Source organism: Neopelma chrysocephalum, unplaced genomic scaffold (genome assembly GCF_003984885.1).
Source record: "Neopelma chrysocephalum unplaced genomic scaffold, ASM398488v2 Primary Assembly neopelma1_96545, whole genome shotgun sequence".
Lineage (NCBI taxonomy): Eukaryota > Metazoa > Chordata > Aves > Passeriformes > Pipridae > Neopelma > Neopelma chrysocephalum.
In genome coordinates, this window is record NW_020925190.1 from 399,722 (window position 1) to 427,529 (window position 27,808).

General features: G+C 39.1%; 2 protein-coding genes across 7 annotated transcripts in view; both read right to left on the minus strand.

The window, feature by feature from the left end:
• Positions 1 to 27,808, minus strand: part of ATG10 (autophagy related 10) — a 528,134-nt gene that overhangs the window by 364,909 nt on the left and 135,417 nt on the right. The gene's annotated exons all lie outside the window — the stretch shown is intronic.
• Positions 1 to 27,808, minus strand: part of RASGRF2 (Ras protein specific guanine nucleotide releasing factor 2) — a 114,579-nt gene that overhangs the window by 48,321 nt on the left and 38,450 nt on the right. For all 3 annotated transcript variants that reach the window (XM_027708800.1, XM_027708799.1, XM_027708798.1), the window contains exons 3-15: positions 22,866 to 23,013; positions 22,153 to 22,242; positions 20,512 to 20,765; positions 19,616 to 19,695; positions 18,988 to 19,181; positions 17,819 to 17,928; positions 16,738 to 16,856; positions 9,196 to 9,356; positions 8,128 to 8,194; positions 7,165 to 7,301; positions 5,084 to 5,166; positions 2,832 to 3,080; positions 2,134 to 2,522 (exon numbers count right to left, since the gene is read on the minus strand). In XM_027708800.1, the coding sequence (XP_027564601.1) occupies positions 2,134 to 2,522; positions 2,832 to 3,080; positions 5,084 to 5,166; positions 7,165 to 7,301; positions 8,128 to 8,194; positions 9,196 to 9,356; positions 16,738 to 16,856; positions 17,819 to 17,928; positions 18,988 to 19,181; positions 19,616 to 19,695; positions 20,512 to 20,765; positions 22,153 to 22,242; positions 22,866 to 23,013 (2,081 nt within the window). The remainder of the gene's footprint in view (positions 1 to 2,133; positions 2,523 to 2,831; positions 3,081 to 5,083; positions 5,167 to 7,164; positions 7,302 to 8,127; positions 8,195 to 9,195; positions 9,357 to 16,737; positions 16,857 to 17,818; positions 17,929 to 18,987; positions 19,182 to 19,615; positions 19,696 to 20,511; positions 20,766 to 22,152; positions 22,243 to 22,865; positions 23,014 to 27,808) is intronic.

A 27,808-nucleotide genomic window follows, 5' to 3' on the forward strand; every position in this document is an offset into this window, starting at 1 on the left:
AGTTGTTCTGTCAGAAGAATAAAAAAGGAATGGAAGAAACGCTACTTCCAAAATGAGGGAAAACAAGCCAATAAAACATATCCTTCTTTTGATATGAATGACAACTCTGCCTGCAGCATGAGCATCGTGTATATAAAAATAAACAAAAACTTTGGAAAAATAAAAACTTTGAAAGGAAACAACTTTGAAAGGGGGAGAAGAAGTGGGAATTCCAGCATGCAAATGGACAACATTTAGGGAGAACAACAATCACCATAATATGTCCTGTGGAACAGGATCTGTACAGTTGTACTGTATTTGGAGGAAGCCATAGTTGTCTTCTTGGAACTCTGGCAGCATCAGAGCAACAGCATTACCTATTTCCATTCTCCTTGTGAGAATTCTTCTTAGACTTACTCATCTTCCTCATGCTGCATACAGCTGGGTGACAAAAGGACTCTCCCCTGCAGAACAGAGCTATCTAGATGCAAACTCCTCCAAACTGAGCACAAGCTGTTCAGCAGGAGATCCTCAAGGGGATGGAAGACACCGCTCAGACAGCAATTTAGCATTTATATGAGCTCCTTGCCATTTCCAAATGTTCCTCGTGCTGTCCAGGTAACCCCTCCAGCTTTGACAGACCAGAATGAAAAATCTGAATAACTCTGCAACAATGCCCAGTGCTTACATGAGGCCAGAACAAGCTGTTCTTAACCATATCACTCTACAGTGTTTAGCAAAAAACAGTGCACCTACAACTGCAGTTACCTGTCTGTGATTAACTTTAACGCACGGCCTGTACTTTGGGACTGACCTGGGAAGCCTGTTCCAGCGCCCGACCACATTCTGAGAGGGGAAGGAGAACCTTTTCCTGATATCCAACCTGACCCTCCTCCTGTGCTAGAACCCTTTTCCCCCTCAAAGAGGTGCGTCCTGTCAGGCATCAGTAGATCAGATGTTTTGTAAATCATCCTGTGGTCAAAAATCACAAAATTTTTCCAATGACACAAGCCTCTCCTATAGAGAGAGAGACTCCTGTAATGCTAAGGTGGCTCACTTGTCTGTTAAAAAAGATTTTTTGATAAACAATAGGCTACACTCTGCAAAAACAATCCCTCTTCCTAATGCAACATCAAATTTGTTATCAGGGCACTTGTTTCAATTTATCATTAGGGAGGAGATATAACATTTCGATCATATTTTTCTTAGTTTATGTTTGGTAATCCTTTTCTTCTTTCCTCTTATTAATTTTTGTTGTTACTGTACTAGCAATTAAAACTGGGCTACATTTTGCTCATATTCACAGATCAAATTCCTCAGACTGTAAATCAGGCCATGTACAACCATTTTTGAACATTATTTAAGGAATAAAATAGCATTTTTTAATTGCATTATTTTCTGTTTAATGAAACAACAATAGAAAAATATTAACTCTATGCTTCTATTCCAAAGACCATTCTTCCATCCCTAAAGGACAAATAATGCCCATTTATACTTCCTATGAGACTGAAGCTACTTTCTTGCTTTGCCATCTATAAATACAATGATCCCATTCTAGATGAATACACTGAGGTTTATTTCAACCAACTTTAGCCCTCTGGAAGTGAAATCTGTTCCAAGGTGCCTTACACAATCCATAGAGGAAAGAGGCATTTGCACAGGAACAATGAATCTATTTTACATCTACCTTCTGGATGGAGAACAACCAGGTGGTGTGAATGTCACCAGTGTTCCAAGCACATGACATAAATTATTTATTTGGATTAGTGACAGAATCTCCCTGGAAAACTAACCCTGCGTGCAAACATGTTAAAGATCTTTACATCCCTTCTTTTTAACTTGATATTTTACTTCCTCTAATAATGGTACAACTCAAAAATCTTTCACCTGGCACAACTGGCATAAAATATTTTCTTCCGCCTTTCTCCTTAACACTCCACTGAAGTGAGAACAGACAAAGTGTGGGGGGTTGGAACTAGATGAGTGGTAGGTCCCTTCCAGCCCAAACTATTCTGTGATTCCGTTATTTTGCCATACTGCCATTCCTGGAAGGCAGCAACCAAACAGTGGGATCAGACAACTCATCGCAGCCTCGACTAGAGAAGAACCAGAGGGCAGGATGTCTGGTCTCAGTGTTCTGCGGGTATTTAATACCTCTGCGGATGCTCCTCCTCAGCTTGTTGCAGAGGTCGACGCGGGGGTTCTCCAGGCTGTCCTCGATGGACCCTGGACTCTGTTCTGGGGATGAGAGCCCCTTGCTCAGGTCCAGGGGCACTTTGCTGCCCGTGGGAGGGGGGGAGGTGGCCGGGCTGTAGTTTGAGGTAGGACTGCTGGCCACAGACGAAGCAGAGAGGTCAAGAGCACCAATCCTCGAGTTCAGGGGTGACGTCAGGGACAGCTTTCGGGTTCTGGCAGGTGAGGAAGTCCTGGAGAGTGACAGTGGAGGAGGAGAAGAGAACTTGCGGCAGAGATGTGGCGACTTCCCGTCAGCCAGGTACTCCCCTCTGTTGTTCTGATTGGTGGCAAAAAACAACTCCAAAGACCTGCGAGTAAGAAACACAGAAACAAATACCCACATGGTGACAAGAAACACAGAACAGATTTAACTGAAAACACTTTGTGCAAATCTACATGGCACTGCAAAATCTGTGTGACACTTAGTCCTCAGAGACAAAACCTGAGACAGACTTACCTAAAAACTGATGTGCTGTTACAAATGAAGAAGTTTCTGCTTCAAAACTTTTTTAGCTTTCTTCTTATAAATAAGCAGAAAATCACAAAACTAACGACAAATGACACCGTGGTATTTCTTTTGGAAAAGTATGATATAAAGTTGGATCCCCCTTGCTCACCTGACGGGAATGGAGGTGAAGGGCCGTCTGTAGATGTCTGAGAGCTTTTCCAGGACAACAGCTGCTGTAGTGAATATGCGGTAGGTGTGCAGGAAGGTGTTCAGGAAATCGATGCTCAGAAACCTCAAGTCCGTCAGTCGTTCCAAGAGGCGCTCGACGCTCGCGTAGCGGATTTGGGGCACTTTGCAGGAGTTCAATGTTTTGCTGAAGCAGATGTCAATGTCATCTCTATGAAGACGAGCATCGGATCTACACACAAACGCCAAATTTAAAACATTTTATCAATGAGTGGTTATGGCAAAGGAGCACTATGACTTTATCTGCTCCTGTCAACATAGAGGCAGCAAATATATTTATATTATTGTATTTCATCAATGCACTAAAACTCCTAATCTGTGGTGATACCTGCTTCCATAACTAAGAGTATTTAAAATTTATTTTTGGTAGATAATAATTTACATTCAAAGCCTAAGAAACCATTAATGATACTTAAATTTCTGAAATGGAACAGATGGCAGAATGGTCCCCTCTTGTCTCTTTCAGGCTACTATGGCCTGTAGTTCAATATTAGTAGAATCTCACTGTTGAATAATAGTGAACTGATTGCAATGTGTTTCTGCTGGGATCAAGCTTTATCTAAAACAGAGTAATGGATCCTAACAGAAGGCAGCAAAATTAATCCCTTAGCTAAATTTAAGGCTCACCTGCAAATTAACACCTGCCCTCAGGCTCCAAGAATTACTTTTTGTTTTAAAAGAATAAAGAGGGAACAGCATGAAAGATCTCAAATTTCAAAGCAGTAACCAAGAAGAATCTTTGTTTCAGTGAGAAAGAAAAAAAGGACCAATTTTTGCTTGGTCATCAAAACAAAAATAATTTGTATAACCCTACCCAGAATGTTTTTTTTCCTCAAATTCAATTTTGCTTAATTTTATCTAGCTGAAGGCTTAGTTTGTAAAAAAAAAGATGAATAAAGCATCTTTTAATATGCTTGTTATATTAAAATTATTGAATTTTCTCAGAATACATATCAAGGTATTTTATACAGTTTTACACTGCATTACATAAAAGAAACAATAAAATATCTTCTTTCTTAAGTTGGGCCCTCAGAAATGGGGCAGGTCTTTTTATTTCATTCAATGACATTTGACTCTGAAATACAATGTGTGCTGAAAATCAGACAAGTAAAATTTAAGAAAGAGAATGCCAGAGTTTTGTCTGTTGTTAATATCCTGTATGGTTTTTAGAATTAAAATTTCATTCTCTTGACAATGGGATTATGATCATGCTGTACTCATGTACTTTTAAAACTTAGCAGGTAACAGAAGTGTTTACACACACTGGAGACTTCCTGGAATAAACCTGAAGACCGTAAAATGCCTTATTTCCAGGGATCAAAGGTATGTGCCCTAACAGTCTATTTATGGATGTTTTCTCTTTCCCATTTCAAAGCACAAAGAAAGGAGAGGAAACAACTACAAAAGAGGCATTTGAGAAACAGAGAGATGTGACAGATAACAGAAGGAAAGGAAATAGATATCTGTCTATCCCTATGTTTTATTCATTAATACTTATATTGGATAACAGTAGGCAAAACTCATGTAAATTGAAGTAGATAGAAGATCCAACAGGTAAAGTTTTGTTGAAAATTTGGAATCATGTACTGAAAACTTCTCTCTAGAAATAAATACTATGTATTACAATAAATAACTGAAAGAATTTAAAGGTGAAGGAGGCAGGTTTAAGAAAAATTACCGCAGTGTGATCACTTAAAATTACGAGAGAAAATAATTTTTTCATCAGAAATAGTAGAAAAAAAGAAAACATAAACTTTGGCTAATATAACAAAATACCTTGGAAAATGCCACTTGTCTTCAGTCACATAAATTCTCAAGACATTTTAAAATATATTCAATAAAATTATAAGTAGTATGACAGAGGAAAGCTATCTGAGAATAAAATCATTCATCTGAGGCATAACTGAAGCCAACTGCACAAATAACAGAAAAATCCAGGCTGTGATCCAACACCATGAATTAGGAGTTTACAATTCTGAGTGATCCCTACCATTCCAAGAAAGGGATTTGAAAACATATGTTTTGGGATATGAAATTTATTCCATTCAACAATACTGGGGAAAAAATAAATTAAACTCTTGTATTTTCTGAATACACATTTTCTTTGTTAAAATTTTTATTAAAAAAACACAACAAGTTATTTTGTTCACTGGGGGGGGAAAATGTGGCACTTACTTGATCATATGTGGCACTGTGACTTTAGAGTTTTCTTCAAACACTATTGTCATTAACCCATTGCATCTTATATTATCAATGCACTGTGAAAATAAACATTAAGAACTGTTAAAATGAAAATACAGGGTAAGGAAACTTATTTCCACACTTTTTATATCCCTCTAAGCACAGCTTTTACAGGGTATGGGCTGACTGGGACAAGGTATTTTCACAAATGAAAGGCAATGATGCAAGAATTACAGTGGACATGCTTTTCAGCCTCTGCCTCTCTAAGTATTCAGCTCAGAATCCTTTTTTTCCCCCATGATTAAGCAATTTGAGTTGGAAGTGATATTTCCTTTGAAGCTCCTTTGAAAGGGAGCAAAATTCACTATCTCTAGTGTTTCCTGAACGAGTGTAAGCTTAAAAAATCAAGACCACAAGTCAAAATACTTTATACAGCAATGGGTACACTAATACCTTACCCTTTAGTCTGTGCAAAAGACCAGAGGGAAACACAAACAGCGTCTAGAAACACACTTGCAAATACAAATTGAAGTGATGCTTATTGTGAAACACAAGTGTAAAGGTGCTGTCCAAGCCATTCCCTGCAAATTCTTGTACTTATGTTTTGGGCAAGTAATTAGGAGGTGGTGTTCTTTCACGTAGTTCAGATGTGTCCAGAGAAAGAAACGGAGCTGTATCTCCACAGCTATAAATTTAAACCATGATCTATGTAGCTATATGTGGTTTTATCTATATATAAATTCAAGGTTTTAAGATTATTTGAAAAGTCCAGCTGTAAAAACTGACCATTGATTTGATCAAACTGTTTCCTAAAAGCAGCGACAAAAATCCATCTAATAAAATATGTAATTTCCCCATTTTAATTTTAAATATTTCAAAGGAACCCTTTAACACCAATATGATATCAAATGGCTTTTTTAATTTATTATAATTTAGGTTAAGAATGGACTTATTCCTGGCTGTCCCATGTTCCAGGCCAATTCTTAAACAGTCTTTCTTCCCCAGAAAATAATTCCAATAACTGTACATGTCAATGGAACACCATAATTCACTGAAAATCTATTTTGTCAAAAATTCTCCAACTAGGTATGTCTGTAAGACAGAGAGCTGCAGCTCATAATGTAGATTGAGATTTTTCTTTTCATACCTTTGTTCTTTCAAAAATGTTATTTCAGCAGAGAGTAACTCAGAATACTTATTTTTAAGCAATTTCTACTCATTATGACAATGATTCATCTGGAGATGTTGCCAGCAATGACAGCAGCTTAAGAAATGCAACACATTCCACACTGATATTTCTCTAATCAATTATTACTCTTTAAATTAATAGAGGATAGGACTTGAATTCAGGACTATGACAGATCTATGTATTTGTTGTTCATATGCACACACACACACACAAAAATAGCCTTAATTTAGATCTGCTTAGCTGAAAGTTCAGATAGTGCATTCAACTGCTTTCCCCAAATAGACTCGGATAAAATTTTGTCGTTGGTTTTTAACTAAACACACACAAAAAAATATTCCTGACATTAAAATATTTTGAAAAACCTTTTTTCTTAATTTACAATATGGACAGTTCCTGCAAACTGTCAGAATGCTCAGCACTAGTTATAATGGTTTGCTAGTATTCTTTTTGGTGGAAAACAGAGTTTATCTCATTTTCTCACTACATTATTGATGCTATATGGCATAATTTTCACTCTCAAGACTCTCAGGTATTTTTTGATTTGTATGAAAGTCATGAACAAACCAGTACTATCCTTCTTCTTAAATCAGAATACATATCTGGATGGGCTCTTCCTAGACATAAAAATGATTACCATTAGTATTATGTTTGTACATGGACAATTTTGTAATTTATATACCATCTCTGTCATTGAGAAACACGTTTCACTGGTGACTTAAATGCAAAGACAGAATTTTGAGGAAAACAGGCAGCACTAAGGGGTTTTCATACAGAACACAGCAAATGAGCCCTCAAGAAATCAGCATCCCTGTCTTGGAATGATTTTCAGAAATACAGAATAAACTAAGATCTCAGTACACACACGACAAAGAATGCATTAAACTACCTGACTGATATCACTTGTCCACGCAGCTTTCTCCTGTCGTGATGGGGCTAAAAGGACAACAGTAAAAGGAGGAGCATCCGTAGGTTCAACTGTAAGTTTGAAATCCAGGTGCCCAAACACTTGTCCAGAACCTTTTGCTTTACAGCCAGAGGAGGAAAAAAAAAATCAGAATGTGAAACTTCAGAGTACAAGACAAATAAAAAAATGGTTTCATTTAAAACAAAAGTTGCTTTAAAACATCACCCAGACAAAGAGCAAATCCAACTGGGGATCCAAAAACTCATTTTGTTTTTCACATACAAAAATAGTGGAGTTGCTACACATTGTTTCTAAAGATACCAAATAAGGCTAAATTACTTCTAATACTTCTATGCTGATATACCCTCAGCATACTAGAAATATCACTGAAATTAATGAAACTACTTCCACAGTTCAAGTGCAAAAGCTGAAAAACTGCAGGATGGAAGCCAACATGAGTGACAATAAAATCAGCTTGAGCCTTTGTTTTGTTATTCCATTTGAACAAGCTCGCAGTTCAGACTTGTACGGGGTCCAAGACAAAAGCTTTCCATGAATTCTGCCATTTCATTCAAACCCCCATATATTTCAGAAATCCAATTATCTGCTGCTTGTTTTGAGGCTTTTTTTTCTTTCCAAGATCCTACGGGTGAAGCTATATACAAATGTCAGCAAGTAATTTGTCACATTCCTTCAGTCCGTCCTCTTAAAAATCCGATGTGGGATGTCAACAGCAAAAACAAATATAACATAACAAACCCTTATCTGAGCCAGCATGTCCATTATTGAAACATTCATTGTACTGAATCAGTTTATCACTGTATTCCTCTGGTTTCATGCAGGGGGAAAAGATATCAATTTGATCTTATGAAAAACAAAAAAAAAAGGTAGCAATTTTTGGAAACTAGAAACCATAATTATCACAAACAGCTGGATTTAACTTACAATCATCATCACTGGCATCTGTCTCCTCAATCAGTGTGCACTCTATTAACGACAGAACACCTCCTGTCTATGAAAACAAAGAACAATTGTCACGAATTTCATCATTTGTTCCCATTTGTCATGACAGTTATTTTTAAACTTTGATACAGCTTACTCTAACATTTTACATTACTCAGAGCTCTTAGGAAGATACATCAATTTCATCATGCACATTTTTTCTTCAAGACCTAAACCCAGACAGATTAAATATAATGTTTTTCTTAATCCAGAAGTACAACATACAACATTTCTTTCACTTTTACCACACTGTAATTCATGTCACATATAGACTTGTACACAAGTTCCAAAAAAGTTAAATAGAATTTCATCTTCTCCTGAATTTAAATGAAATAGATACAAGATTTTTTACAGGTTCTGTTATAGTCTAATTATTTTGCAAAGTACTTGAACTATTTAAGATGTGCAAAGAGAGAAAGCACATAAACAGTCTTAATAACCTCCTAGAATGTCAAATTAAAATTCTATTCAACATAATCCATTCTGTAAGCTGCCAGCATCTCTTTATCCACAAGCCAGCCCTCTAAATGCCTGTTTCTCAGCAAGTATAACTAGATTGTTCTTAGATGACATTTCAGTTTAAGAGAATGTGCTGTCCAGGAAAACAGAATTGACTTTTAAAACTAATTTTATTAGAGCTCTGGAAAATGTTCTTTGGCAATTCTGCAGGGTTGTACTGGCCGATTTATGCACTGAAAACTGACTTATATTCAGTGCTACATACGCCGAATTTATTCACTGCCTCATATGACACATCAATGCCTTAATTCCTAACCCCCAGCTTATTAGAAATAACTGGTTTTAGAAAAAAAAACACAGTTAGTAATAACGTTGGCTGAATTCTATTATTTGAAATCAAAGGACCAAGCAGTTAATAGCTGTGTATCACCCCACTTCTGTTTATAACCTTACATGCAAACCTCAGTGTAAAGCCATAAAATAACAAAATATTGGCATTTTGCCAAAATGTGTTTTTATTGTGTAGCTTAAATCATATTATAAAGTCTGTACCTTGAGAAGATGCAGTTTTCCTCCTGAACTTCTAGTACAAATTAAAAAATGTTTTGTAAACAAGAAGCACTGCCTTTCTCCTTCTTTCTTCAAAGACAATGAGCCCAGACGAACTTTACTAAGCTTTCCCCTCTCAACTGAAGGGACCTGGATAAGGGAACCTGATAATAAAGATGCAAAATTTACTGTATTAAAGTAATATTTAGTAGGCAGTGTTTAAGTTAACGCATTCAATATTATTATGTTAATAAATGCAACTCTTCATTCCAGTATCAATGTATATCAGTCTGTCTCTGAAGCACAAGTCAATCATCTTTTTTTTGCAAAAGTTCCCTTTCGTTTTTATCATAAATAGATTCAAACAAGTACGACTAATACTTATGTGCATGGCAGGATTATATCTTGGGCTAATTATGCAATTAAACACACTAATAGCTCATTGATCAGAAAATGTAGCTGAGAAGCAAAAAGCACTTTTGACAGCTACTAGACTTGCAAAAGACAAGTTACTTACAAGTCAAAGAGACAGAGAATGGAAAGAATATGTTTTGAAGGAAAGGAGTTTGTTGTATGTGTGTGAGCCCGTGTGCAAGAGAGATGGAAATGAAGCACATTTCTTCTGCTTATCTTGTGCTGCATAATTTTCAGTGCTCCACAGCTCATCTAAAATGTGTTACCAGTAAAACACTTCTGGACTAAATTGAACCTTCTTATGTAAGTCTGAATTTGTGCTCCAGGCTGGGGACAGCTCTGCTCCTCTGCTGTTTCATACCTCAGTCTCTGACCAGCTTTTCCAGATTGATACCACCATGTGTATCACCTCCAAATTTGGAACTGGAGTTAAATTTGGTAGTGCAGTGCAACTCCTCTACATATCAAAGGGAGAGATTTCTATCACACAACTTGCTGTGAGCAGACAGGGCAGCCAAGAGACCTCCTAATATCATTCCCACACATCTATCCTATCACCCTTACACTGCATCTTATTCCAACATTAGCCAGCTAACAGAGCAAACCAGCAGGAAACTAATGCTACAAAGAGGTAGCTGACTTAGCTCCCTGGAGGAGCAAGGTCAGAAGGGCACCAAAGAACTCATGGTATAAAGGGAGGAGGGCTTTGACCTGCCTCTTCTGGAGGCAAGAAGACATGGACCAGCAGAACTGCATCAAAGCTCAAACTTGACACAGTGCCAGCCTGAAAGAACCATCCATGAAATATTAGATTAGTAATTCTTACTCTACACTGTCAAAAGAATTATCCTGCTCAAAGTTCTTAAACTAACAAATAGAGAAATTGAGGTAACTGATAAAGCTGCTACTTATCTATATTTTTCTACACCTATCTCCCTTTATATATTTCATTAGCCTTAAGTTATTGATATATAAACTTCTACTGACACGGGAAAATACACAGCAGTAAATCTGCCACAGAACAGTGTTCTCTGACAGCCATTTCGCACTTAAACTGAACATGTACAACATGATTCATGTCACTGCAAAAAAACAGTGGAGTAAAGTTGTGCTAGAACTGTGCAAAGGAATTTGGAACATTTTAGGTTCACTTAAATTCTGACCAAACCCCATAAATACTTATTGGTTGTTGTGCATTTCCCCTGGACAAAACATCCTACCTGCCTCAGCTGTGAGAGAGAGAAAAGAGATCATTTCCATGTGTTGGAATGAATGGTGACTTTCCCACGTTCCATCGACCTTAGAGAAGCCCTGCCTCTCTTGCCATCAGGTAGATGGAACAGACCAAGTAGGTGGGGGGGAATGGAAACAGGTCCCTGGTCAGAGAGGTAAAAGAATCCCCTCCCGACCCCCATTACCTCCCCAGGTGGCCTTAAAGAACAGGTATGAGGCCCTGGACCCAGAGAGTCAGGCAGATGACACTCAAGAAAAAGATCGGTCTGGAGGGTCTCCTGGTTGCACCCTGTCTACTAGATGGATCACAACCACAGCTATTAAGAAAAAAAGTAGTTGTAGTTAGTGATTTCCTTCTCAGGGAACTGAGGGCCCTGTATGCCGAGCAGACCTATCCCACAGGGAAGTCTGCTTCCTTCCTGGGGCCAGGGTGACGGATATTAGCAGGAAACCTTCTGAGCTAATTCAGCCCTCTGATTATTACCCACTGTTGGTAGTACAGGTTGGCAGTGATGAGATTGATAAAAGAGGTACCAGGGCAATTAAAAAGGACTTTAAGGCTTTGAGTCAATTTATTGATGGGACAGGAGCACAGGTGGTGTTTGCTTCAATTCCTGCAGTAGCAGGGATGAATGAGGAGAGGAGTAGGAAAACCCATCTTATCAATAGGTGGCTAAAGGATTGGTGCCACCAGCAGAATTTTGGCTTTTTGATCATAGGGCAAAATTTATGCTACCAAGCCTGCTAGTGTCAGGTGGGCTTCATCTATCTAGCAAGGACAAAAAAGCCATAGCATATAAGCTGGCAGGGCTGATCAAGAGGGCTTTAAACTAGGTTTGAAGGGGGAAGAGGTTGAAACCAGGCTCTCTACAGATGAGCCTGAGGGTGGAAAGCCAGAGTTAGAAGTGAAATCAGCAGCCCAGCTGAAGTGCATGTACACCAATGCATGCAGTGTGGGTAACAAACAAGAGGAGCAGGAAGCCATCGTGCAGCAGGAAAGCTGTGCTATAGTCGCCATCATGGAAACATGGTGGGATGACTCGCATGACTGGAGTCTGGAGTGCTGCCATGAGTGGCTACAAGCTCTTCAGAAGGGACAGGCGAGGTAGAGGAGGTGGAGGGGTGGCTCTGTATGTTAGAGAGTCTCTTGACTCTGTAAAACATACTTCAAGAAAGAAATCTTGAAGGCGGAGGAGCAGGCTGTCCCGGTGTGCCGAAAGGCGAGCCGGTGGGGAAGATGACCTGCCTGGCTGAACAGGGAGATTATGCAGGAAATTTGGGAAAAAACAGAGCCTCCTGCCTTTGGAAAAAAGGGCTAGCTACTCAGAAAGCATTTAGGAATGTAGTTAGGTCATGTAGAAAGAAAATTAGAGAGGTGAAAGCAAAATTTGAACCTTATCTGACCACTTCTGTTAAGGACAACAAAAAGTGTTTTGTGAATACATCAATAGCAAAAGGAGGGGCAAGGAAAACCTCTGTTCTTTGTTGGACACGGAGGAGAACATAGTTACCAAAGACAAGGATAAGGCTGAGGTACTTAACACTTTCTTTGCCTCAGTTTTCAACAAGAAGACAGGTTGTCCTCAGGACAACTGGCTTCCTGGGCTGGTAGACAGCTGGTAGATCAGCCCCCCTGTTATCCAGGAGGAAGAAGTTAGTGACCTGCTGAGCCACCTGGATCCTCACAAGTCTTTCGGACCAGAGGGGATCCATCCTAGGGTGATGAGGGAGCTGGTGGAAGAGCTCGCCAAGCCGCTCTCCATCATTTATCACCAGTCCTGGCTCACTGGGGAGGTCCCAGATGATTGGAAGCTGGCTAAGGTGATGCTCATCCACAAGAAAGGCCTGAAGGGCGATGCAGGAAACAACAGGCCTGTCAGCCTGACCTCAGTGCCTGGCAAGTTTATGGAGCAGATCATCCTGAGTGCGATCACGCGGCACCTAAAGGATGGACAAGGGATCAGACTCAGCCAAGATGGGTTTAGGAAGGGCAGGTCCTGTCTGACCAACCTGATCTCCTTTTATGATCAGGTGACCCGCCTGGTGGATGAGGGGAAGGCTGTGGATGTGTCTACCTGGACTTCAGCATAGCCTTTGACACAGTCTCCCACAGCACACTCTTGGAAAAGCTGCAGCCCATGGCTTGGACAGGGGCACTCTGTGCTGGGTTAAGAACTGGCTGGAGGGCTGGGCCCAGAGAGTGGTGGTGAACGGTGCTGCATCCAGTTGGCAGCTGGTCACTACTGGTGTCCCCCAGGGATCAGTGTTGGGTCTAGTTCTGTTTAATATCTTTATTGATGAACTGGACGAGAGGGGGGGCGTGTGGATCTGCTGGAAGGCAGGAGGGCTCTGCAGAGGGACCTGGACAAGCTGGAGAGATGGTCTGATTCCAAAGGGATGATGATTAACAAGACCAAGTGCTGGGACCTGCACTTTGGCCACAACAACCCCCTGCAGCGCTACAGGCTGGGCACAGAGGGGCTAGAGAGCAACCAAGTGGAGAGGGACCTGGGGGTTCTAATCAATAGGAAGCTGAACATGAGCCAGCAGTGCGCCCAGGTGGCCAAGACGGCCAATGGCATCCTGGCCTGGATCAGGAACAGTGTTGGCCAGCAGGACCAGGGAAGTGATTCTTCCTCTGTACTCAGCACTGGTGAGGCCACACCTGGAGTGCTGTGTCCAGTTCTGGGCCCCTCAGTTCAGGAAGGATATTGAGGTGCTGGAGCAGGTCCAGAGAAGAGCAATGAGGCTGGTGAAGGGACTTGAGCACAAGTCCTATGAGGAGAGGCTGAGGGAGCTGGGGTTGTTCAGCCTGGAGAAGAGGAGGCTCAGGGGAGACCTCATCACTCTCTACAACTCCCTGAAAGGAGGCTGTAGCCAGGTGGGGGTTGGTCTCTTCTCCCAGGCAACCAGCAGTAGGAGAAGAGGGCACAGTCTTAAACTGTGTCAGGGGAGGTTTAGGTTGGACATTAGAAAAAAATTCTTTACAGAGACAATGATTGGCCATTGGAATGGGCTGCCCAGGGAGGTGGTGGAGTCACTGTCCCTGGAGGTGTTTAAGATGAGACTAGATGTGGCACTCAGTGGCATAGTCTAATTGGCAGGGTGGTAATGGGTCATGGGTTGGACTTGATGATCCTGGAGGTCTTTTCCAACCTGGTTGAATCTGTGATTCTCATTTGGTCCTTCAGATCCAAAGGGACATTGCAAGGCCAACAAATGTGTTTAAAACTTCAAAACTGCTCAAACAATTCCCAGTACAAAGCTCTCTGTGTCATTTTCCTCCTATCTACACCTTTAGGGTAGAAATATTCAACCTGTACATTTAATTGCTGCTTTGCTTATTAGAATAGTAGTATCTATAAATATTATATACTTACAGATATAACTTCACAGGGAACTTTTATTTTATTTATTTTTAGTTTCATTAGAATGCTTCCAGGACTAACGTATTTTGTTCTGCTATAATGCACTGAAGGTTAAATGATGTTCTTAGACAGAGGTGAAATATTATTTTTTAATAAGGCAAAACAAAATAAACTTTTTAAAAGCAGGAAAGAGAGACTGCATTTTCTCTATTTTATATTTACAGAGAGAAACACATCTCCTATACATACTGCATGGCTGACATCAAGGAAGGACCTTGTGCATTCCCATCAGGCTTTTGTGATTAACAAAACTGGGCATTGGCTCACTGGGCATTCTACAGATTTCCTCTTAAGGAAAAAAATGGTCACAATTGGCCAATGTACAGTTGCAATGAGCAAGTGAAGCTAATTTTAGGACATTCATTAACAGTACAGTTTGGACAACAGTGTAATCTTTTATTCAGCTACAGGCCTAAGCACTTTCATACTTCTGTGCTGCCAGAGTAGTCACACTGTCAGCCTTTGTCCAATCCACGGAATAGAAAAGATTTTAGCTACATTCAGGCTACATGTAACTGCCTGATTTAGCAACCCAGTTTGGCTTTCTCCATTTTGGAGTTTGGGGGGTTTGTTATTTCTTTTGTTGTTTGTTTTTACCATTCAGGTGGTCAAACACTAGGAGAGGTTGTTCATTCAGAGAGGCTGTGGAGTCTACATCCATGGAAACAACCAAATCCTGACTGGACATGGCACAGAGCAATCTGCTCTAGCTGATGCTGCTTTGAGCAACTGAGACTAGAAGGGATCTTAAAGAAAATTTTCCTTAATTGTCTGTGTGCCTGACAATAAAAAATGCATCTAAGTAAGAGATAGGGAAAATCAGACCCCCAGAAACTTGAAGGAGAATACATAGCCTACATTGCAAAGCACTGCCAGAGATAGTTCCTATGGTCTCAACTTGTAAAACTCAACAGAATCAATCCCTTCTTAAAGAAGTAAAGTATATGACATAGGCAAAGCTGTAATTAACATCCATAGAAAAAGCCCAAACAAAGGTAAAGGCACCTCTCTCATTTTTTAAGCTGAAAAAGAGGTTGCCTGAACCCACCTACACTGTTCAATACAACAAAGAGAAGGCTAATGGAAATTAGAGGAGATGGACATCTCTGCCAAGGTGACCCTACTGCCATGGGCTCTATTCAGATTTCTGCACTTACACATAATCACAGGCAAGATAAACTGATGCAGCCTTCTGTAACATACACTCTTGTCCACTGTCCTTTGACTGTATGCCTAAAAATAAATCTGAATTTACTTTACTGAAACTATGGGTTTGATCTGGGTCTAATGCTCCAACAGTAACCTTGTTCAGACTTACTCTCACAGAAAAAACTGTAAGTTTTATTGATGAAACAGTGGGTACACAGACACAGTCAAAATATTCCCAGTCTTAAGGAGGAAAATCTAATAAATATATAAATATAAAATATTGTAATAATCTTGAAAAAAAAAATCTAAAATTTAATTAAGTTGCATGGTACAAGTCAATCTAGGGTAATCACAGCCCTATAATTTTTTGGCTGTGGATGCAACAACTTGATATTTTCCTCAAAACCATATTCATAACTCTTAAAATATATCACAGGTAACAAATGCACATATGTAATGAAGAAACAGGTAAATTAATAGTGACTGTTGTGAGAACAATATTGGGAGTTATTACAGAAAGTTTCGTAGTTTGGCCACATAACTACAGAAACAGTACAAGATGCATTTCAGAATATATACAAAGCCTATTAATCACCAACTGTGATACCATTAAATACCAGATGTTCTGCTGAGGTTATCTGGAAAAGGTTTAAAGCAGGGATGCAGCTAAATTATATTCCTAATCTTTCCTGATTATACTTAATGCTTTTCAGCACAAAGGAACAAAACCCAGCTGAAATCGTATGCTACAGATCTGTAGCTACTGTGTACAAATCCACCAAATTGTTTTAAGAGATCCAGAAGTAAATTATTGTATAAATAATAGAAAAATAAGCAGTAAAGTAAACCGCACCAAATAGGAACTGTAACCAGTTTGCAGTTCCTGGTAAAAAGTGACACTTACTTTACATGGAAAAGTTATTCTATCACAGTTTTGTGGAACTTTACAACATATCCCACCTCTGCAATAACTAGTTTTGGTAGAAAGGGTTTTCAAAACTGCCGTCAATAGACAGAAAGGAAAACAGTGTTTCCCTCCATCCGTTTGATGACCACAGTCCAGGCAGAATGTATGGCAGTGTTCCATGGGGGCTTTACTATTCATGTGCTGCTGTTTTCCAAGGTTTCTGAAGAAAACAGCACAGAAGTGTCCAATTACAGCCCAAAATTACCTCACTTCAGGTCACCCTACACGGACAGGTTTAGGATGCTGGCTGTGCCCAGTGTGGCGACCTGACTGATGATGGCAACATGAACCCTGCCGGTTTTAATGCAGTTTTTTCCATGATAATATAGAGAGATTTAAAGAAGAATGCCTTACCTTGGCGTATAAAAGTTTGGCTGGTGTCTAGTAATATGTCACAACCTTCTACTATGGTTCTCTCTATGGCCAGATTCTTCCGGATATTCTCCGTGTCACTCACCTCATCATGCATCACCCTGTTGGACACAACACAAAAAGCATGATACATAATTTTTTCCTGAACAGGGCTGAACTGCACTGTTTGGAAGCTACTCCTCCCTCAGAACTATACTGATGAGATGGAAACGAGTCACAAAATTTCATATTTACGGTCAATACAGTTTATGAGCCGAGAAGGATCAATCAGCCTTCAATTCTGAATGTTCAGTGATGAATTAGTTGGATCAGCAATGAACTCTGACTTATGAGATGAAGCCAACCCAAAGCTGACTTGTGCATATCTTTTACAACCAAATATTCTCCAAGCACATATTTGGTGAATAATCCAGACAAACAAGATTTATATCCCAGAGTTCACTCAGGGTTTCTTTGTTCACAGTAGAAAACTTTGTTTCCCAGGGATGAGAACCACATTTCCCACTAGGCTGATGAGAGGAACATCTGAGAACAGTCTGCGGGGTTCAGGGAAGAGCTTCATTTTGCAGGGAGCATCAGTTCTCAAAATATATCTGTAATTCCTGATTATCTGGCATTATTTGAAGCATATGTGAAAATCAGTTATTACATTAATGCACAAAAACTATAGCACAGGTTGAGAACTTGGTACTTTTCAAGACCCTGAATACTGAAAATGTTGTTTTTCTTTAAACTATGAAACAAAAAATTATTTCTGTACGTAGGGAAAACTGCTTTGTTCATAACTCAGGGGTAGTGGTTTCTATAGTGATTCTGTTCTCCCCTAACCAAAACCTGTATATTTATGTTAGCCAAAAAAAAAAAAAGAAAAATAGAAGAGATAAAATATTAAATTAAGATATTTTTGTTATTTTTCATTATCTTATGTTTTGATTTTGATCGTTTTCTTTAAAATACATACTTTTTTTAAAGCGAACAAAACCAAATCAAAACAAAGAAAATAGGTTTTTCACTTCAAAACCTTTGATTCAAAATAATCAGACATGATGTAGAAAAATCTTACCTTGAAAGTTCTTCTAGTTTAGATTTAGCAAATTCAAGGCTTTTTCGCTCAACATGTTCATGTGGTGTGTGAGCCAGAAGTTCATGAAGTGTTATAATATATCTAGGAATCTTGAAACAAGTAAGGTATAAAATCAGTAAATGTAGACATTCCTTCCCTCAATTTTAATAGGATATGTGCATCTAATTTTGTTGTGACACTCAAAGTGCCAGTTGACCTGTCTGTTTTTAGGTAAAATTCACACTGGACAAAATTCTTCATTGAAAAATATGCAGTATTTGACTATTAAAGGCTACAGGGTAGCACAAGGACCCTTCAGAGCTTTATAACCAGAACACGTCTGATAGGAGTTATTTCGGAGAAGGAGACACAACATGGTGCCTAAGTGAAAAGTCATTAGCAATGAAATCACCCAAAACATCTGAACAGGACCCCTCTCTCCCTCCCATGACCATGTTTCAGCTCAACCAAAGGAAATCCCAAAAACTGTAAAAGATACCAATTCAAAGATTAAAAAAGCATTGTTGCAGGTGCTAATGACTCCTTAGGCTAATATGAATAACTGGCACTAACCTAAGTGTCACTGATGTTCCTTTTTAAAAATTTTTACCTAATTTGTTTTGCCAAAAACTGAACAAACTGAGGAGGTTCACTATTCTCCTGATGAGTAAAACGCTAGGCTAAATGAAACAGACACAAAATTATCAGACCACTGTTTCACATAAATCCTAAAACAGCTGCAAATATTAATCCAGACAGACCACAAAAAAGCCCCAGAAAGATAAGTAAAGTTTTCACAACTTTTGCAATATATTTTTCGTTTTCCACAGACCAAGCCACTGGAGAACAAAGTGAGGGGACTTTATCAGAAGGGATAAGTCAAGGAATTGTTTCTCAGCAATTTTCTTTTGGTGCTAATCTTTGTCTCACACTCCCCTCCAGCCTACATAAGATTCTGAATAAAGATGAACCAGTATATTTGGAGAAAAGACCTCTACAGGCAAAGTTTTGGTATAATAACAAAATAAATTAAAACTAAACTAATTTGCAGGAGAGTATTTTTAGTTAAGCAAGAGGAACCTTCAATCTATTAGAATGTCAGTAACACCAACTGAAACAACCAAACAGTAAAACCAAAAAAGTATACGCAAAAAATACACAGAGACTACCTGAAACATGGGGTAAGTAAGGAAAGTTTCCAGCATTCGCCCCTCACATGCTGGGTTGGCTTCATATTGCTTCAAGAGTTTGTCAAAATCTCTGTTTTGCTTACAGTTTGCCAGTACTTGTAGGCTATATTGATGATTTCGAACAAATTCTTGATATATGTTCAGCATTGGCAGCAGAATGTCAAATAAGTCAGCTAGAAAAAGCAGAGAAATGATTTTTTTCCCCAACTACCCATCTCCGGAAACACATTTTTAAAGAAAGTACTACTTTCTATGGAAGTGAATTACAATCATCAGTTCTCTTTCCAATACACTGACATTTTAGAAACATTAAATGTGGCTCTTTCACCTGCCAAACCATGGTTGTTCTGATTAGCTAATAGTCAGATACATCACCAAAAAATAAGGGGCCCAAGTCTAATCAACACTTAGGGCAGAGGAATCCTCATATACAGACCATTACTGCCCACACAGGACTCTCACTACACCAGATCCTGTAGTTTTAATTCTGCAAATGCATTCCCTTTTAAAAAGTCATCTTTTTTATTTTTTTTTTAAAAATCCCTTACTGAATTTAAAAAAAAATAAATATGAAATTTATACCTCTAGAGAAAATAAAGTAACTTACCTAGAATTAAGGTAGGCCAGTTAGCTATTCTTGCTTTTAAGCCTTGGTGAAATATCTCATGAAGAAACATGATTGTTTCACTGAAAAACAAGTATTTAAACAAACAAAAAGACAATTTTGGTTTTATTTTCTGATTAATAATTCACAGAGAAACATCTCTTCCTGGTTAGTAGTACATTTTGCACTTTGCTAGGAAAAAAACAGAAGATAGTTATTGTTATGGAAATAAGTGCTTCCTTTTATTGCATTGTTTAAAAATTTTAGTTTAGTACTTCTAAAAAACACGTAGTATTTGCTGTAGAAAGCATATGCTAACACTGAAAAGGAAACCTGCCTCATAACTAAACGAACATGTTCTATTTCTTAGAAGTTCAGGGTAGACTTAGTTGCAATCCCTATCCCATATCCAATGTGAGATGCCTGCTGGCTTATTTGTACATGCTCATTACAACAGTACTTGGATGCTTAAAGAAAAAACAATTTTTTTTGGTAGGATATGAAAAGACAAGTGAGAGGGAAGGAGACTCCCTAGGTAGGACAACAGAAAATAGAAAATTTTATATACTCATCTTCAGAGTTTTATTGGGATCATATGAGGCCACTAAGTCAAAGTTTGCTCTCTTAAGAGAAAAAGAAACAGGAAAGGTGACAGAAAATTATGAGAAGTGCCCCAAACCAATTTGTCCTTTTTTTCCTCTAACAGAGGAAGACATAGAATGTTAAGAAGGTAAAGAGATCTTGCTGGTTTCAAACAGCATCTTTGCCTTTTAGAGCCAGAAAACAAGGGCCAGACCTCACTAGCGTGAACTGAACCAGAATGGGAAGAAGCAGTCACAGAAACTCAAAAAAAAACCGAAATAAAAAAACTCAAAAAACCCAAAGGAAAGCCCCTGTACCTGTTGAGGAAAATGCTGCTGACATCATCATGGCTGATGGGCGGCTTCTTTGAGCTCGCAGCCATCCTGAGGGGTCTCAGGAAACAGTTCACAAGCACATAAAGCTGATGCACATACTCAGATTCAGCCTCCACCATGTTGAAAACTATCTGATTCCTTTTCCTCATGCTTTCTGCATGAGGAGAACAAATGTAATCTTGGACAATAGTTTTCCATTTTCTTCTACATAACCAGCCCCGCATAAAGCTCTGAACCTAAAAATGGATCAGGTAGAACAAGAAAATGAGAGAAAAAAAAAAAACGTTACACAACTTATCACAAGACCTTCACTGCAGAAATAATCCTGAAAATGAAATGCCATTGCTTAAAAATAAAAATATGTTCTTTTATTGATCTATAATTGTTCCGGAATTACACACATTTTCAATTTCTGTTTGTTAGAGGTCATATTTGTTGCCAGAAAACAGACTGTAAAGATATCACATATATATCAGGGAACCTTTTACCTCAAGCTCAAGAGTTGTACCCTTCCCATCAGCACAACACGTTTTTCAGCTCCTTTTACCTCCCCTCACATATTTCTCTCATACTCCCAAAAGTATCGTGCAATTCTTCCAGGTAACACACTTCAAGACATACTCAATATCCTTATAGACAGAATTCTGAAATAATTGTTAAACTCAAGTTTGCTTTCTGTTTTGAACAGATAACCCCTAGCATGTGTATTTAAAGCTAAGTATCAATACATTGCTTAGCATCCGACGTGCGTGCAACAAACCTATTATCCAAAAAGGCAGATTTTTGTCATTCTTAAAAAGCACCTTTATGTCATGGAAAAATCTAGCTAAGCACAATATCTATTGAAGTTTCAAGTGGATTGAAGATTACAGAGGAGGTCTGCATCCAGTTACAGAAAATTTCATTGTGTCTGTGCCCTGATCTTGATGTGAAGATCATTCATCTTGAAAGAGAACTGCAAAATCTCACTGGTAGCAGTTCGAATAAACAATTTTAAAAAAAAAGGACCCAACTGTCTAAATAATCAACATGAAGAATGGAGTGAATTTCACATGGATTCTACTACAAGAGGCATTTCCAGCTTCTATTACAAAGGAAAATTCACACCAAGTTACCAGCTCAGTGCTGACCCTGGCTCAGACTGCACAACCCAGAAAAAGATAGGAACTAGGTTCACATTCCATAAAGGGAATTTAAGAGGCTGAACATGGTTAGAACAGGAACAACACTTAGGGGGCTATAGCTGTACTTAAAAAACTGAATTCCATGAATGGTCATGCATCAGGATTTGTGGGACTCAGTGATGGGTACAGTTCTGGAGGCTGGTGATACCCAGCCTTAAGCTGGGTATATATATCCCCAAAAGCTGCACATGTAAATGCCATGCAGGTTGGGAACAATTGTGCCCCTCTTATTAAAAACACTAGCTATAGTACCCTGGAACAGTCACTATCCTATAGACTGGCTGACAACTACACCAAGAATGCTCTCTGCATTTTCAGTAAGTCATTCTCTTACATCATCATAAGCCTTTTTATGAGAAAGGAGTATAAATCCTAAGATACAGAAATACACCACCCTTCCCACCCTTCTTTCCTTAAGCACAGAAGACTGCACATTTACCTTTTTAATTTTTTTAATATCTGGATCCTCGTCTTCTTGGTTGCCTTGATAAGGTCGCATTTTTTCCTTTGTTTTATTCAGTGCTACAATCTGTTAAAAACAAACGTTCATTAAATGTTTCCCCGAGTTAATGAAACCCTTAGTTAGGGAACAGATAGAAAAATATTTTCCCCTTGCTCCAGCCTGCTAAAGCTGCACAGAATGACAAGCACACATTTGGTCACAGGGACATGAACATACTTCTCTTCAAACCATCATGGATCTTGGTCCAGGTGGAAGGAGGGACAGAAGAGAACAGGTTCTCCCCTCAAAATCCAAGTGTGTCTTTTGGGCTTTATCAGCTTAGGACTGATGAAGTTCAGTGAATCAGAGAAGTCTGGAACAGTTCTTAATGCTATCAAACCAAAGACCACATGTTGGGGACCAAACTCCTCCAATCCGTAAGCAGGTAGGAAATAAGGCAATTGATGGTTCTGCAAAGCAATGTGGCATCTTAAACCCTCTGACCAAAAAAAAAAAGTAATCCAATCAGCAAACAGTCCCTAATATTTCTAAGAAAAGTATTTATCCAAGGGCTCACAGGGGGACTGTTACATATTAACCTTACTGGGTCCTGCCATTTTCACAAATTATTACAGAAATATTGAATGTTATTGCAAAGCACACAGCAAAATGTTATAATTCAGTCAATGCTTGATGGGTCTGGGACACACCTCTGACTTCAGCCTCTCGATTTCCGTGTCCTGGTCCTCCAGCTGGTGCCGGAGCTGGTTGGCCGCGATCTTCTCAGTCTCCACGATCTGCATGAGGTGGATGTACTTCTGCATCAGCACCTCCCGCTCAATCAGGATGTCTGAGTAGCTAAAAGGGAACATGTCCATGTTAGCAAAAATAGCCAAGTACTGTGTTTCATCTCCCTTTATGACATATAGACAGACAGACATCACACCAGTGACAAGAAACCTGCAAAACCATGCTTGTTTGCCTGAAGATACAATGCATAGGTTGATGATAAACCACCCAAATCAAAACCACCAAATCATCCAAACTTAGAGTGTTTAATATCCTTTTTAGCCACACATGCTACCATTACCCAGTTTTCAGTATCCAGTTACTAAGAGCAAGATAATTGCACTTTTTACGAGCTTCTAATTCTCATGCTAAGCCAAGGAATTCTATGAATCATATTTATTTTATTTATTTTATTTATTTTAAGGGATGCTTTTTTCCCATCTTTTGGGAGGACTTGGAGGACCATGTGGCACTTCATCACAATTCTCTCCATCTGCCAGATCTCTTTATGGAAGAATTCCCATCAAAGCGGTAATTTCAGTGTGCTAAGACATATTTTATTCTTTAGGCTATTTTAACATAAATAAATGCATTTAATCTAATCAGTAACAGGAACTATGGTATCAGTCTTCTTTTTAGCTCTTGGGCTTTTTCCTGAAAAGGGACAGTATTCCTAGTGCAATCAGGTGCCACAATCATGCCAGAAGGACAGTTCCCAACTTCAGCTAAAGGAGAAACCAGTTTCTTCCTGTGCATCTTCATCAGACTGGTCTTGAAGCAACAAAATAGACAGACACATAACTGCCTCCTCAGTCGGGTTTCAAGAACCTTGTTCCTCTGAGAGTTAAGTAAATCTACAAGATAAAAGACCAAACTGCACAAAGCACAGCAGAAAGGGGCCCCTAAATCTTTGACAAGGGATCCCTCACTATTTTATATCACATCTTTTTCCATTGTGGAGTTAGCACAGGATTTGACAGACAGAATTTTTGAACTGCACATCTCTCTCTTTTAGATTTCTCCCTTGTTACAGCACTCACAAAGTAATGAACATTTGCTATTAAATACTATGAGGCTTTTAAAAATGTAATAATGTACATACTCCACAGTTAATATTTTTTGGTATATATTTACTTGCATTTCAATCAGTATTAGTGTAGTTATACACTGGAGGGGGACTATATTAAACAAAGCTATTAAATTCAACACCTAACCTGGAAAGCAAGTTTAGATTTAAAATAATTAGAATAAGCTCCCACAGCTATCATAAAGTAAAAGTTTTTCCTCCTTGAAGAGATTATCAAAAGACTAAGAAGTCAATTCTATTGCACTTACTGCTATATTTTGACTAATGCATTAGTAAACAATACATTGGAAAAAGAAAGTTCAGGGCATCTCTTTCAACAAGTAAAACAACATACATAAATAAATCTGTCATGAAGCAATACACTTATGCCTTAACTGTGCAATACCCAGTAAAGAAGTAGGAGACTTAGTTCTTTAAAATTGTTCAATAATACTCTTTTTTGTTTTGTAAGAATTCTGGTTTGGGTTTTTTTTTTCAGAAACCATAGTACTTAATCTCTTTGCACCCTAAAAGGCATTTGCACATTACAAAAAGTGTCTGAGTTAAAATCATACTTAGCAGTAGTTGTTTCACAATGTTATGAAGATAAAAGTATATGCAACATATGTGCTAAAATGCCTTCCTTGATTTACGCTTAATATAAATAGTCTTTTTTACCTAAAACCAGATCCAGACAGGTAATAAGTCCTCTTCCTCTGTTTATTCTTTTCAAAGATTTCTTAAATTTTTGCTACCAAATGTTTCCAATACAGAATTTGACAGACTTGGCTTTTAATCAAACTGAAGAAAATAGTAGGACACAGAATCACAAAGGATGAACTGCTGGCATAAGACTCAAGATACTATTATATACAATGTTTTTCTTCCACTTATTTATTTTCCTCCTTTAGGGAAAGAAACTTCCATCTATATTTTTCATATTCTTTAGAGACACTAAGCCAGAATTCCACAACCTTGTTTTACTTGGAACGAGAAACTTTGCTATGTAAGGCTGAAGTTTTTGGTTTTTTGAGATGTACTCAGAGTAATTCACTGAGGTGGTGGCTTTGGCTGTCTAAAATGTCAGTCTCAGCCTGGAAACCATAAAACATCTCCTTCATTCCCATAATTAGCAGTATGAAGAGGAGTTAATTAGAAAAGCATGTATACACCTACGCTAACTCAGAATAGGGTATCCATCTTCCTCCTCAAAACCGCTACTGGGAAAGGAAAAATCACAGGATTTTGTAATAAACTTCACACACTTCCAACAGCCCTTTTCATCCGTCTCTCTGAATGTGTGAGTAAAGATCATCTTGCCTAAATGTGCCAAACTGAATATCCAGAGTAATCCCAAGGGGACATGAATACACATCTATACAAAATTCTTTGTTAAAGAAAATTGTACCTAAGTGTTCAAATGTCAAAGGAACACAAAAACGTTTATAAAACAACTTGTAAGCAGCCAGGCTAGATCTGGTTCTCTGGCATGGGTATCACTGAACAGAAAGAAACAACTGCTGCAAACCACAGACTCCATGAACTGGTATTAACATTTTGTTGAAAGAAGCAATTCTACAATATGTAGTAAGACCCAAAGAGAGAGTGTCCTGAAAGCTGAGGCTGTATCTACTCACTACTTTGTAGAGACAGGCTCAAAACAGGTATTTCAAGAGCCTTAAGCTCTAACTGACTACCACATACCACATGGAGACAGGAACAAATTAAGAAAGTCCTGAGACAAAATGCTGCATCATTTAGGCCCTGTGAGAGCTGACACACTCAGAAAATGCAGGAAACAGGAGAAAATTTAACCAGAGCCTTATTACTAAGGTCTCCCTGTGGTAGCAAGCCAAGATAAAAGTTCCAATAGTGTTACCAGGAAATATAATTAATTTTTGTATGGAATTGAGACCAGAGTTATGGCTCATTGGATGACTCTATGCTAACTGTACATTGGGTCCAGCCACATCAAATCACCCTTCTGAAATGTAGAATGCGCAATCTAATTCTGCTCTTTATGAAAACCAGGCTCTGGCAGTCTGGAAGGTAAGAAATTGCCTACATCTGTCCACACCACCCACCTTCAAGCAGCTAAAGAACTTCTTAATAGAGGACAAATAGCCTCGAGACAGGTTTTAAAGCGGCACAGTGACAGCCACAGCGGATGGAAACAGCAGAAGTTCCAACAGACCTTAAGCACTCCATCCCTATGATTCTTAGCAAGGTGACTTGGGAGAGCACTTGGGGTGCACAAATACTATTGGCCTTTAATGAACTCCTGTGTTATAAGGATTTTTAAGGATACCAGTGGTTGCCGCAGTTATGGGGGAGCACAAGAAGTCCACACCCAAAATGATTTTTACTACATTACCCTTTTAACTGAGATGGGGAAATGTCAACTGGAATAAAGAGTCTTTGGAACGATGGACCCAACAACCAGGACACCCAAACCACATCACTAGGAATGGGTTACTCCAGGACCACTTGAGTGTGAGGAGGGGAACGCTGCCTTTTCATGTGAGAATGAGACTGTGCTGAAAGCACATCTCATTAGCCAATGCATTACCCATCAGACTCAACCCATGCTAAAACCACTTGTTCCAATTGTCCTGGCGCTCCATCCAGGAAAATCAGACTAAAAGAATTCATCCACAAACAAACTGGAGCAGAATGGCACCTTATGGCATTATGCAAAACTGAGACTGAACTGAAGGGATAAGTAGTTAGGATTCATAGGATCATAGAATGGTTTGGGTTGGAAGGGACCTTAAAGCTCATCCAGTTCCTGCCATGGGCAGGGACACCTTCCCCTATCCCAGGTTGCTCCAAGCCCCATCCAACTTGGCCCTGGACACTTCCAGGGATGGGCCAGCCACAGCTTCTCTGGGCAACCTGTGCCAGGGCCTCATCAATCTCACAGGGAACAATTTCTTCCCAATACTGAATTTAAATCTCTCCTCTTTCAGTTTAAAACCATTCCCCCTTGTCCTATTGCTATCTCTCTATGTAAAAAGTTGCTCTCCCTCTTTTTCTTAAGCCCTCTTTAGGGGAAGCTTATAAGAGACAGCAATGAGGTTTCCCCAGAGTCCCTGGAAAGGCTCTCCACTCTTTCAGGCTGAGAAGAGCTACCAACAACGGGGGTGTGAAACTTCTCATGGGACACAGGGAAGAGCATTTTGGGGTTGTATGAGGCTCATTATGGAACTGAAGGCAGGGAAAGGGAGGGCTCGAAGATGTCTGAGGGATAGCAAGCTTGGGAAAACACAGAGATAAGGGGTTAAAAGGGTCCAGGACCAGTTACTGGGGCAGACAAAATGTCTTAGACCAGTTCCTGGGGGTCCACAGTGTGCTGGGAAGAGGTTGAGGTAATGCGTGAATGATGGGGCTCTGTGAGTACTGGGGGCAGATACTTCCAGAAGCTGGGGAGACAAAGGATGCAGGACCAGCTCCTGGACAGCATGGTTTTATTTAATGGGGGGACCCACACTGTATGTTTGTACTATATGTACTCCTCGCTGTCTTGCTCCCAGCACACAAGGAACTACAAAATTGGAGTTACTAAATCACCAAGCCTCAGCTAATAAAGTTTCTCTGACAGCAAAGCATCAGCTCTGAGCTACCATACTGAGCTTAAACTGTCTGCAAAATACTGTGTGAAATACACACAGTATTATAATGCAAGCAAAGTGTGCCTACAAATCTGAGAGAAAGCCTCTTTTTTTTAACCTTACTTTGTTTTTAATTCTCAGTTGGAGGGCAGTAGTTCCTCACACACTTTGAACAGTGACCCAGAGG